General features: G+C 40.1%; 1 protein-coding gene across 2 annotated transcripts in view; it reads right to left on the reverse strand.

The window, feature by feature from the left end:
• The window catches only part of LOC5570930 (ATP-binding cassette sub-family G member 1), a 91,451-nt gene that overhangs the window by 12,942 nt on the left and 66,030 nt on the right, over positions 1 to 12,479 (reverse strand). For both annotated transcript variants that reach the window (XM_001659356.2, XM_021844553.1), the window contains one exon: positions 52 to 169. In XM_001659356.2, the coding sequence (XP_001659406.1) occupies positions 52 to 169 (118 nt within the window). The remainder of the gene's footprint in view (positions 1 to 51; positions 170 to 12,479) is intronic.

A 12,479-nucleotide genomic window follows, 5' to 3' on the forward strand; every position in this document is an offset into this window, starting at 1 on the left:
TTCTCTTTTTATTTTCGCTTGTTTTTTTTTTCTCGTGTGAACGATTCGTACTTGTAGCCGGTGAGAATGTTGAGCAGCGTACTCTTGCCAGCACCCGAAGGTCCCATGATGGCCGTCAGTTCGCCGGAGCGAAGCTTTCCACTGACTTCCTTCAGAATGGTTTTCACATCTGTAATTAATTATGAAAAAATAAAAATGAATTATATTTCATCATTGTAAGGACACAGGAATGAATAAATGAGCCGGTGAGTTGCAAAGGAAACGGAAGAGAAATTTTAATCACAGCACAAATCGCTGTGGGTCATGACTCAAACAATCAACACGTATCCATGCAAATTGACATTTAACTGATTCGTTTAGCAAGTTTATTCCTACTTAATGAGGTAGGTAATGATAAGTTTTCAGCTGATCTGTTAAACAGCGATCATCAATTACATATTATTGCACTAAAAATTGCAATGAGAAAACGCTGGTAATTGGGTATTGTTACACTTTATTCAACTATGTACTTGAAAAGCATAAATAATTACATCTTTTCTCTCGACTTGATATCACGTCCCAACTGCGACAGAGCCCGCTTCTTAGCTTAGGGTTTTATGAGAACTTTCAAAGTTACTAACTGAGAATTATATTTGCCAAATTGCAATTTGTTTTTTGGTAAATGCCAACAATTCATGGAAAACAATGTAGGAATTTGTTCGGATGTTCCGTTTCATATATTCGTCCAAGTAATATGTTTTTGTTTTACGTTAAGGGGACGGACCTGTAGTAGTAGTTAGAATATACTCCTCTCACGTCGAGGCCCTGGGGTCAGACATCCCCGAGATTGTCACTTAAGACTTGAAAAAAAAAAAGTTATGTCGACAACTTCCTTCGGAAGGGAAGTAAAGCCGTAGTTTCATACGGAATAAGCTTTTTGAGCAAAAAAATCGCGATGTGGATATTGATCTCGTATCTTGGGAAGACATGAACTGTTTGAGGAGGTATAAATAAGCCATATTAACAAGAGCCTTGATGGCATCGGACTATCGTTCTGAGCGGGTTTTTTCGATTCGTTCGTTTTTTCCAAGTTCAATTATTTTCTCTTGTGTGCGAAGTGCATCTTTTCGCGATTTCCCGTTCCCGCGACTGCTCCCCGGCGCTAGCATACCTGCTTGGTGTGGCTAGCGAGAAAGCCTCCCAGGAGCAAGCAGCAGCAGACCAACCGCGGCCCATAGCATCTGCCACCGTTAACAGAAGGCAGATTCCGCCTCGATCCCAGCCCCGCTGGCCGACAACGGACAGACAAGTGCGCCGAAATGCGCAAGGAACGAGGATGCCAACCCGGCGGCGTACAGCAGATTTCTGGCAAACAACCAGTTTGCCTCCCTGCCTGTGGACCAAGTCCCCCAGAGGGCGGCGGCAAAAGACATTGAGGCACTGCGGGCTGAGCTAGCGGCTCACCAAATTAAGCCGCTGTTCAAGCTGTGCCACACCGGCCCAAAAATCATGTGTGCTTCTGGCGTCGACTACGACAAGGCCGGCAAGCTACTGAAGGCAAAGGGGGTGGAATTCTACACCACACGATGCCCGGTAGCAAGCCGTTGAAGGTTCTCATCCGAGGGCTGCCGGAGTACACCCCGGAGGCAATCGTCGACGAGATGATGGCGACTGGACTGAAGTCGACGAATCCGGCGAATACAAGGAGGAAGGCAGCGGGACCAGCTCTACCTGGCCCACCTGGAGAAGTGTTCCATCACCATGGCAGGCCTGACAAAGGTGAGAGCGCTCGTCAACATCGTCGTTGAATGGGAGCACTACCGCCAGAAAAAGAGAGACGTGACGCAGTGCGGCGACTGCCTCGCGTTCGGTCACGGGACGAGGAACTGCCACATGAAGCCCCGCTGTGGCAAATGTGCCGGCGCGTGCAACGACGACATGCCAGCCGATGGAGGGTATCGAACCGAAGTGCGCCAACAGTGGTTCCAACCACGAAGGCAGCAGCCGTAATTGCCCCAAATAAGCGGAGCTCCTGGCGATCCGCCAGCAAGCATCCACCAAGAAGCAGGGACGGCAACGCCAGCGTCAACCACCCCCACCGCTGACTGAGGAGCACTTTCGAACGCCCCATCTACTAGGTGCCCAATCTTCCAGCCGGCCCCCTCCGTTCAGCATCGCCTCGCGGCCGCCGCTGCTGCTCCACCGGTGCAGAATGCGCCCTCTCCTGGATGGGGGAATCCTGGACCCAGTGCCCCTGGCACTCCTCCCTCCGACGACGGCTTCCTGTACACACCGGAGCAAATGTTGGAGTATACCAGGGACTTGTTCCAACGGCTGCGCGCCTGCCGTTCCAAGTCGGAATAGATCAACGCCACCAACTCGGTGGTATTTGCTTTCCTTGCAAAATATGGCCCGTAAGGCCATCATCAGGATCGCAAATTGAAACGCTTGCAAAACCCGGGAACTGCCCGCCTTCCTAGTCCAAGAAGGCATCGATATAGCCGTGATCACGGAGACGCACCTCAAGCCCTCCCTGACTTCCGGCTTGTAAGGCATGACCGGCGCGCACTGAAGGAGGAGGCGTTGCGATTGCTCTGCGGAGCAATATAAACTGCATGCTGCCGCCTGCCACCTGAGCCGGTCCGGGGCCCACTCAACCATCGATGTCTTGCTTACCAACATGGACGGCAACATTTCCCAACCGGTCGTTCATCAGGACCTCAGCTCGGACCACTACCCGATGGTGGCAGAAATTGATTTTCTGGTCAACCGGCATCGGGTCACCCGGCGCAACTACCACCGTGTCAACTGGGGTCGATTCCAGCGGTGTGTCGGCGGCAACATCCGATACGAGGCTCCTCTGGCGTCCGTTGAAGATATCGACCGGCAGCTGTAGAGCGTCGAAGAGGCCATCTCCGTGGCCCGAGAGCAGCATGTCAGGTCAGGTGAGCAACACCCTTTCTATCGATCGTGTTACCAAAGATCTCATTCGATTACGCAACACCAAACGTAGGCAGTACCAACGCACTGGTCTGCCTACGTCAAAAGCGAAGTTAATCGCATATTCAACATTTTCAAGGCCTGAATGGTGGACCTTAGGAACGAAGATTGTTCCAAAAAGATCCGCTCTCTTCCAGATCGTGCTAGGCCATTCTGGAAGGTGACCAAAATTCTTAAAACCAAACCCAGACTAATTCCACCGTTGATCCCACTAGACAAGACCGGCTCTAAGGATCGCCTGATAACCCCTGCGGAGAAGGCTGCTGAGATAGGTCGGCATTTCGTCAGCTTACATAATCTAGGGCTAAACAATCTTAGCCCACACGAAGCTGCTGTCTCCGAACACGCAGCAAACCTACACCGATCTACCAATGACTTCTCGGAGGAGTTGGAGATCACAGCTGACGAATTGCTGGCCTATGTGAAAACATCCAAAAACATGTAGGCCCCATGTTTCGACAACATCCTGAACTTGGAGCTCAAGCAATTGAGTCTCCAGTTCTATCAACATCTGGCACTTTTCAATCAGTGCCTCCGACTTAGCTACTTCCCCTCGTTGTGAAAGTCAGCAAAAGTCATCCCCATCAGGAAACCTGGAAAGGATCCTTCTTCCTCCAAAAGCTATCGCCCCATCAGCCTTCTCTCAGGGTTATCAAAGCTATTTCAAAAAGCGATCTACAGACGGCTGCTTTCGGCAGCCGATCAAAACAACATCTTACTCGAGGCACAGTTTGGCTTTCGAAGCGGTCGTTCAACCGTGCACCAACTGATTCAAGTAACCAACATTCTCAGGCGGAACAAGTCCCTCGCAAAATCCTCCGCCAAGGCGTTGCTTAATGTTGAAAAAGCATTCGACAACGTCTGGCATGGCGGCCTGGTGTACAAGTTGCACCGCCACAATCTTCCCACCTATTTGGTGAAAATCATCAAAAACAATCTGTTTGACAGGACCTTCGGGGTTTCCCTCAATGGAGTCAACTCAGACCCACTCAACATCCCCGCAGGTGTTCCACCGAATAGTATTTTAGGTCCCCTACTATACAACCTGTTCACCTCGGACATGCATCAGCTACCTGTAGGCGGCTCTCTATCACTATCCGCTGACGACACCTCAGTCGTCTACAGCGGTAGATACACGAGAGCGTTGTTAACATCTCGACTCCAGAGAGGCATGAATGTCTTGTCAGATTATTTGAACAACTGGAAGATTTGTACCAACGCGGGTCATCCTTTTCCCCCATTCCGAATCCCCCATACTTGTTCCGGCTGAGGATTGTAAAATCATCCTCGGTGGATCAACGGTGGATTGGTCTGATGTAGCCGACTACCTTGGTTTAACGTTAGACAGCAAGCTTCTCTTCAGACAGCAGGTTGACAAAACGGTCACCAAATGCAACATCTTGCGTAAAGCACTATACCCTCTGATCAACCGAAAATCAACCTTTTCTTAGAAGAACAAGCTTGCTGTTTACAAGCAGGTCATTCTTGCGTCATTGAATATGGCGTACCAATCTGGGAGAGCTGCGCCACAACCCACCATCTGAGGCTTCAAAGGACTCAGAGCAAATTCCTCCGGATGATCATCAATAGTCCTCCAAAGTGAGAACAACTGTGGTCCACCGTCTGGCCGAGATAAAAACGTTCGAGGAGCGCTTTGGTGACTCGATCGATAGATTCAGGGCTCATTGCCAACAATCTGGCCAGCAGGTTATCCTTAGGTTACCAAATTTTTATTAGTAGTCTTGTAAATAGTAGTTAGGTTATCATTTTTTTCTTTTTCTTAAAACTACCAATTATATAACTAGGGTAAAACCACAATAATCAAAACTTTTTCAACAAACAATTTAAGCTCAAAGCTGAAGGATCGCTAGGTCACCCACATAAAATGTTAAATTAATTACTAAGTTAAAAACAAAAATAGCAAATGAACATGAATTTAATGCAAATAAAATAAGAGTTATAAAGATGTGAAAGTCAAATAGATTTAAAATAGCTATTACGGCAACAAGATGTATTTTATGGAGCTTTTATCATGAGATTAATAAATAAGTATTGCTCAGTCTACAAATAGTTTAAAGGAGAAACTGAATGCTGCAATAAAATTCGTATTAAAACTACAAAGTATTGACTTCACCGTTTGACAGCTAATAACGGAATAACAAAATATAGTTTTTTAGCAACGTTACATGTATTTTGTAGCTATTATAATATTCTCGTAACCAAAATAAAATATTGATACAAATCTATATAAAAGCTTAATTGCTGTTAAATGTTTACTTGGACTGGCTCGTATAAGATTTTTCTATAATTGAAATGCATGGCATTGCAAGCGTCAACCATATTATTCAAATAAATAAATAAAACTTTCCTTCCAGTATCTTAAAATCGTAATCAGCAGTACGTGGAAGTTTGCGTACAAAATATACAATTACAATATAAAACAATGATTTCATTCAAGATTCTCATCGTAATCATTATTTTTCCAGACGATCTTATAACCCACTTCTAAATCACGAAATAGATACTACCGGCCAAGCTAAGTAAAGCCACGAACTGAGTTGATTGCTTACGCTCCCACAGATGAAGCGAATTTTCTCGCGATCTGAACGCGTGCTTGCACACGTTACGTTTCTTCCTTCTTTGCCAAGGTTACTTGTTGGCCATGATCATGGCAAATTTATATTCAAGCTTGCTGCAGCAGCCACCAGCTACCATACCAGCATGCCGGTCCATGTAGGTTTGCGAAACAATTCAGCTTCGATTCGATGCCGGTTTACCACGGCTACCAGTCAGAGTAGAGATTGTTCACTTGTTTACCACCTTTGGGAGGTAATGAGGGAAGTAATCGAACTTTAATATATTTTTGGAGCGAAAAATAGAAGCATTTTAATTAAGGGAGATAAGTTTTATTGCAACGCGTAATACTCGCGGCTCATTTTTGCTTGCCTGGTTCTAAAATGCAAATAACTATACAATATAACGACCAAACATTGGTGAAGGCGTAGTAAGTTTTCTTTGAAGCATCTGCTTTATTTATTAAGCAGGCTTTCGATCGAGAATGATTAGAGTATGGCATCTGTTTGAATGCAATTGTACCGTAGAATGTGACAGAGTACATAACAATATCTAAAACACTGTTATCGAACGTTATTTTTGCAACGATTTTTTTTTACAACCGTCATTTACACATTTGTTTTCACAAACCAAATTCGGGACCAAGCTTGATGCATATAGGCCACTTATGCGATTAAGGTTTCGAAAAACATCATAGATATTAGAACTTACATAGTAATGATGATATAAGTTTTATTTTATATGATCAAAACTTACACAAATTCTAAAAATAGAACAATGTTTCGAAAACTTATGAAAAATAAAAAAGTTATCGAACTTTAAACATTTTTTGTGACAAAAAATGATGCTGTCAGTAGAAGAGTTCTGTAACACCTTTCTTGATCACCGCAACATGCACCATCTTCAGTGTGCTTGTAATTCCTGATATGATATATTTCTCGCTGAACTTTCCAATAAATTATCAAGTGACCAAATAGCAAAATACTGCGCCCTGTGTGCTAATTTAGTGCTGTTATGCCATATATTAGCCTATAATAGCCCTACAAGGACAAAAAGGCGAATTAGCGGGCTAGTGGTTACTTGGGTTCATATATTTTTTTTCAATCAATAACTAAGTCACAATTACTTTTTCCATTTAGCAATTATTCGTCGGAGAGGTCGGAGTGTATTTTTTTTCATAAAATTTCAAGACCGTACAGCTATGTGGAACAATTGGCTTAATGAATGCGCGTCCATACAGTGCGCATCGTACCTTCGTGCTGTGCGTACACGAATTCTCTCTGCTCTTGGAAGTTTTCTTAAAAACTACCTAAAGCAATAAAACACTACTTTTCAGTGCTACAAAAACAGTACTTTTCAGTGCTAAAATTAAAAACGGTACTTTTCAGTGCTACTAAAACAGTACTTTTCAGTACTATTTTTTCTACTATTGATCCCTTTACGATCCTTGTTTGGACCCGTGCCTTCGATTCTTGAAAGGTCTCTCAAGTGACTATAAGTCACCTGAAGAGATCAAAAATGGAATAAATGATATACTTGGATTTTCTCCAGTCCAAGTAATCATTATGAAAAAGATAACCCAATCTGGCATTGTTCGGAAAGGGCTTTCTCAAGAATTTTATTTAGTTCACTTTAACAAAAAAGAACTAAATAATATTAATGCTTTAGAAAAAGCAAAACTTTTGTTTGATGTCCGTGTGACATGGGAACATTTCCAGAAACCTGGAGGAAATTACCAGAACCCCACTCAGTGCCGTCGGTGCCAAAAGTGGGGTCATGGTACAACAAATTGGCGCATGGATGCTAAATGCATGATTTGCGGAGGTTCTTCTCACGCTAAGGACGACTGTCCTGTGAAAGAAGATACCAGAATGTTTGAATGCGCCAATTGCAAGGGCGCTCACAAAGCTAACTTTTGGGAATGCTCTTCACGCAAAAGGGTCAATGAGGCTCGTGCCAGGCAGATGAAAGATAATATCCGTTACGATAACGGTCGTTTCCGGATTTTGCCTGGTAGAGTATCGAACAATGCTCATTTTTCAGTTAACGATCGCTTGATTAGGAATCATACCCTCCAGGAAGATCATAATCATGCTTATTCACGAACAAATTTTAATCCGTCGGGTAGCCGTTCGAATCTTTCAATTTCGAATGTATCTACCCACGGTAAATCCTTTGCCGATATCGTAGCAGGAAATTTGAACTACACTTTTTTATATTAAACTTTGGGAGGGATTATTAGAGTACCGTAAAATGGGGTGAAGTTGATCACTTTCGAGCGATTCTGTCCTATAACTCCTAGTAGAATTCATGTATTTTTATCCAAATATTTTTAAAACATGTACTGGTTGGATATCTATCGAATTATACAAACGAAATTTTGACGAAATATTCACTTAATTACAAAAACATTTATTTTAAATCAAAAAGTGAAGTTTTTGATTCCGGGGTGAAGTTGATCAATTATTGCGATAAGTTTCCTGAAATAAAGAGATATGCTATTCACTAAAGTTGGGGTCACTGAATCTGGAACAAGTCCCGAAAATCTTACAACTTAATGATATATCGGTTAATTTTGAATTTTAATGTTGGAAATTTCAGAACACACCAAATTAAACGCCTAAAGGTATGCAATTTTCCTTGAAATTACCAACTCGCGCACAAAAAAATACATTTTCACTCAAAAAATGATTGTTTATCCACAATGCAAATTTAAAACTGTATTAACAGAACATATCTGCAATGTAAGAAATAGTTTATTTAAATGGTGTCTTTATATAGCCTTGTCAATAGTCGATTGTTTGGAGAAGAACCCTTCAACAGTTCATCAAACATTTCATAAAAAATCTGTTTTTCCATGGTATAATTATCTTGAATGTCAAACCGAACTAAGGAACATCAACAGCAGCCATCAGGTAATACGACGTCTCAGAAATTGTGCTAATTGAAATCAAATCATAGCTCTATTGACAGTTTATACATGTGGGTACATGAATGATCAACTTCTCCCCACTGATCAACTACACCCCGAATTACGGTATGTTTAAAACTACAAATGAACTTTAACACTTCACTTTTGCAAAAAAAAAATACTAAAATCACTAAGGTGAGCAAATACCTTTAAACTCTAATATGTGTTGCTTATCTTGACAGATAGATTTTCTAATTTTCTAACTGAACAATTGAATCTAATGATTGATGCAATGTTCAAAGCCACCACTATGACTGAAACAGTCCAAGTAGGTGTAAAATTTACAAATCAAATTGTTATTGGATTACGTTTTTCCAATGGATCCAAATAATAATTTAAATATTTTAAATTGGAATGCTCGTTCTCTGAATGGTAAAGAGGACGAGCTGTTTAATTTTCTACGGTTAATAACGTGCATATAGCAGTTATTACCGAAACGTATTTAAAACCTGGATCTAAACTCAAAAGAGATCCTAACTTTTTTGTTGATCGTAATGATCGACTTGATGGGACATGTGGGGGAGTTGCAATCATCATTCATAGGCGTATAAAACATCAACTGTTTTCATCATTTGAAACTAAAGTTTTTGAAACTTTAGGTGATTCTGTTGAAACACAGTCTGGTAAATACACTTTCATAGCTGCCTATTTGCCTTTTCAATGTTCTGGACAGCAAGTTAATTTGCTCCAAACTGACTTGCTAAAATTGACTCGCAATAAGTCAAAAATTTTTGTCATTGGTGACTTTAATGCCAAACATCGGTCATGGAATAATTCTCAAAGTAATTCCAACGGCAGAATTTTATTTGATGAGTGCTCTTCAGGATATTTCTCAATTCAATACCCTGATAGCCCTACATGTTTTCCTCTTCTAGAAATCCATCTACGATTGACTTGGTCTCAACCGACTCTAGTCATCTTTGTAGCCAACTGATTACTCATGCTGATTTTGATTCTGATCATGTCCCTGTTACATTTCAAATATCCCATGAAGCGATTCTAAATCCTATCAGCTCCACTTTCAATTATTTACGAGCCGACTGGAATATATATAAAACGTATGTTGACTCTGATCTTGATGTTAACATTTCTTTAGAAACTATACTTGATATTGACAATGCTCTTGAAACTTTAACAAATTCCATTGTTGAAGCCCGGAGCATTGCAATTCCAAAAAGTGAAGTAAAATTTGAATCCGTGATTATAGACGATGATCTTAAACTCTTGATCCGTCTTGAAAACGTGAGGAGAAGGCAATTTCAACGCACTCGCGATCCTGCTATGAAAATTATATGGCAGGATTTGCAGAAATAAATCAAGAAACGTTTTGCTCAATTAAGAAACAAAAATTTTGAAAATAAAATTTCTCAATTGGACCCTGGCTCTAAGCCCTTTTGGAAATTATCTAAAATCTTGAAAAAACCTCAGAAGCCAATACCGGCATTGAAAGAGGAAAACAAATTATTACTAACTAATTGCGAAAAAGCTCAAAAACTTGCTTTACAGTTTGAAAGTGCGCACAATTTTAATTTAGGACTTACTAGTCCAAATGAAAATGAAGTTACTCAGGAGTTCGAAAATATTCTCAATCAAGAGAACGTTTTCGAAAATGCCTGGGAGACTGATTTGGAAGAATTGAGAACTATTATTAAATAATTCATAAATATGAAAGCTTCTGGCAATGATGGAATTTTCTACATCCTCATCAAGAAACTTCCAGAAAGTAGCTTATCATTTTTAGTTGATATGTTTAACAAATGTTTTCAATTAGCAAATTTTTTGTTTATTTGTTCATTTTTTATTTACGTGTAACGAATTTGATCCGTTCCAACAAATCTGAAGGCTATTCTACTGGTTTTGCTCTTCTAAACATAGAAAAAGCATTCGACAGTGTTTGGCATGAAGGTTTGATCGTAAAATTAAAAAGCTTTAATTTTCCAACACACATTGTTAGAATAATTCAAAGTTATCTGTCAAATCGTACACTTCAGGTTAATTATCAGAACTCCAGATCTGAAAGACTTCCTGTAAGAGCTGGTGTTCCCCAAGGCAGCATTTTGGGACCAATATTAAACAATATTTTCACATCTGACTTACCTGAGTTACCTCAGGGATGTCAAAAATCTTTGTTTGCGGATGACACAGGCCTCTCCGCCAAAGGACGAAGCCTGCGTGTCATCTGTAGTCGATTGCAAAAAAGTTTGGATATTTTTTCTTCATACTTGCAAAAATGGAAGATTTCTCCTAATGCTTCCAAAACTCAACTAATAATATTCCCACATAAACCAAAAGCTCTTTATTTGAAACCTTCAAGTAGACATGTTGTCACGATGAGAGGGATTCCAATAAATTGATCAGATGAAGTTAAGTATCTAGGGCTCATGCTTGATAAGAATTAAACTTTCAAAAATCACATTGAGGGCATTCAAGCCAAATGTCTTTATCCCCTTATTAATAGAAAATCAAAACTTTGTCTTAAGAACAAGCTTTTGATATTCAAACAAATTTTCAGGCCAGCCATGTTGTATGCTGTACCAATATGGACTAGCTGTTGTAATACCAGGAAGAAAGCTCTGCAGAGAATTCAAAATAAAATTTTGAAAATGATTCTGAAGCTTCCTCCCTGGTATAGTACCAATGAGTTACATAGAATGTCCAATGTGGAAACATTGGAACAAATGTCAAATAAAATAATCAATAATTTCAGGCAAAAAAGGTTACAATCTTCTATTGCCACGATTAATGCGTTATATATTTAGGTTAAGTTAGGTTAAGTATATTCAAAGCGTTTTTTTCTCTTATAAGCAGGTGAAATCAACTCACGTGTAAAAAATCTGAACTGCTACGGCAAATGAAATGTAATATGTTGTTAACAAAATGTTAATTAAATCTTAGATTTGTTTTACCAAATTAGGATGATAGTGTTGTCTAACAACACAGAACACCTAGATATAAGAAATGAATGTAATGTTTGGAATAATACTAATAAAGAAATTAAAAAAAAATGCGCGTCCCTTGATTTAAAATAAAATAACACAAAATTTACCACTCATTTGCACAACCTGTATGCCATTTCAAATAATCTTCAATCATGTACTTAACTGAAACTAATTTCTGCTAGTGAGAATGAGAACGCACAGTTTGAATATAGTAACGTAGAATAGTACTCGAAATTAACAAATCATCACCTAATTGACATTGAAATAGACATCACGCAAATTGCAGTTCTGCCGGCTCAACGTTTCTGTATCGTCAATCGTGCCAAGATAATTTGAAAGCTTCCGAGAAAAAAAACAATCACGTCTCATTTTTACTATCCCTGTGAACATGACAGAGAACCGGTTTCAGAGCGAATCGACGCATGTCTATAATGAGTGGATAAAATTTTCCAACAGGTTGTATCTTCTTCACATATTCTGGAATTCGAATGCAACTGGTTCACTTTCTGAATTTCAAATTTGGATTCCAGTTTTGGTTTAAGAACGAAAATATGCGCCACTTATTGTAACCAGGGCTGGTAGCGACTAAATGTCTTAAATAAGATGAAGATACATCAAAGCCAAACATCAAAATTTCAAGAGCACAAATCTAGAGAGCCTTCAGCGGTTTAAACTGTAAACTTAATCGATTGCTCATACGCTGATAATGACCAATCGATTAAGTTTTCAGCTTGAACGGCTGTTTAGTTTCCTAGATTCGTGCTCTTGAAATTTTTAGGTTTGGCTTCGATGCATTTTCAACTTAACTATAGAAACTTTAGAGACCTTATCACTGAAGAATTTCTTGAAAAACATAAGCCTTAACCCCTGATGAATATTTTGAAAGAATGATCGCAGATATTATTGAAACTGGCTAGTGTAATTATCTTGCCAATTTATCAAGGAAAGTTAACTTGAAAAATTACTTTAAAATGTCTGATAGAACATGATGTGGCACGGTAAATGGCTGGGCATAG

The sequence above is a fragment of the Aedes aegypti genome, chromosome 2 (genome assembly GCF_002204515.2).
Source record: "Aedes aegypti strain LVP_AGWG chromosome 2, AaegL5.0 Primary Assembly, whole genome shotgun sequence".
Classification (NCBI taxonomy): domain Eukaryota; kingdom Metazoa; phylum Arthropoda; class Insecta; order Diptera; family Culicidae; genus Aedes; species Aedes aegypti.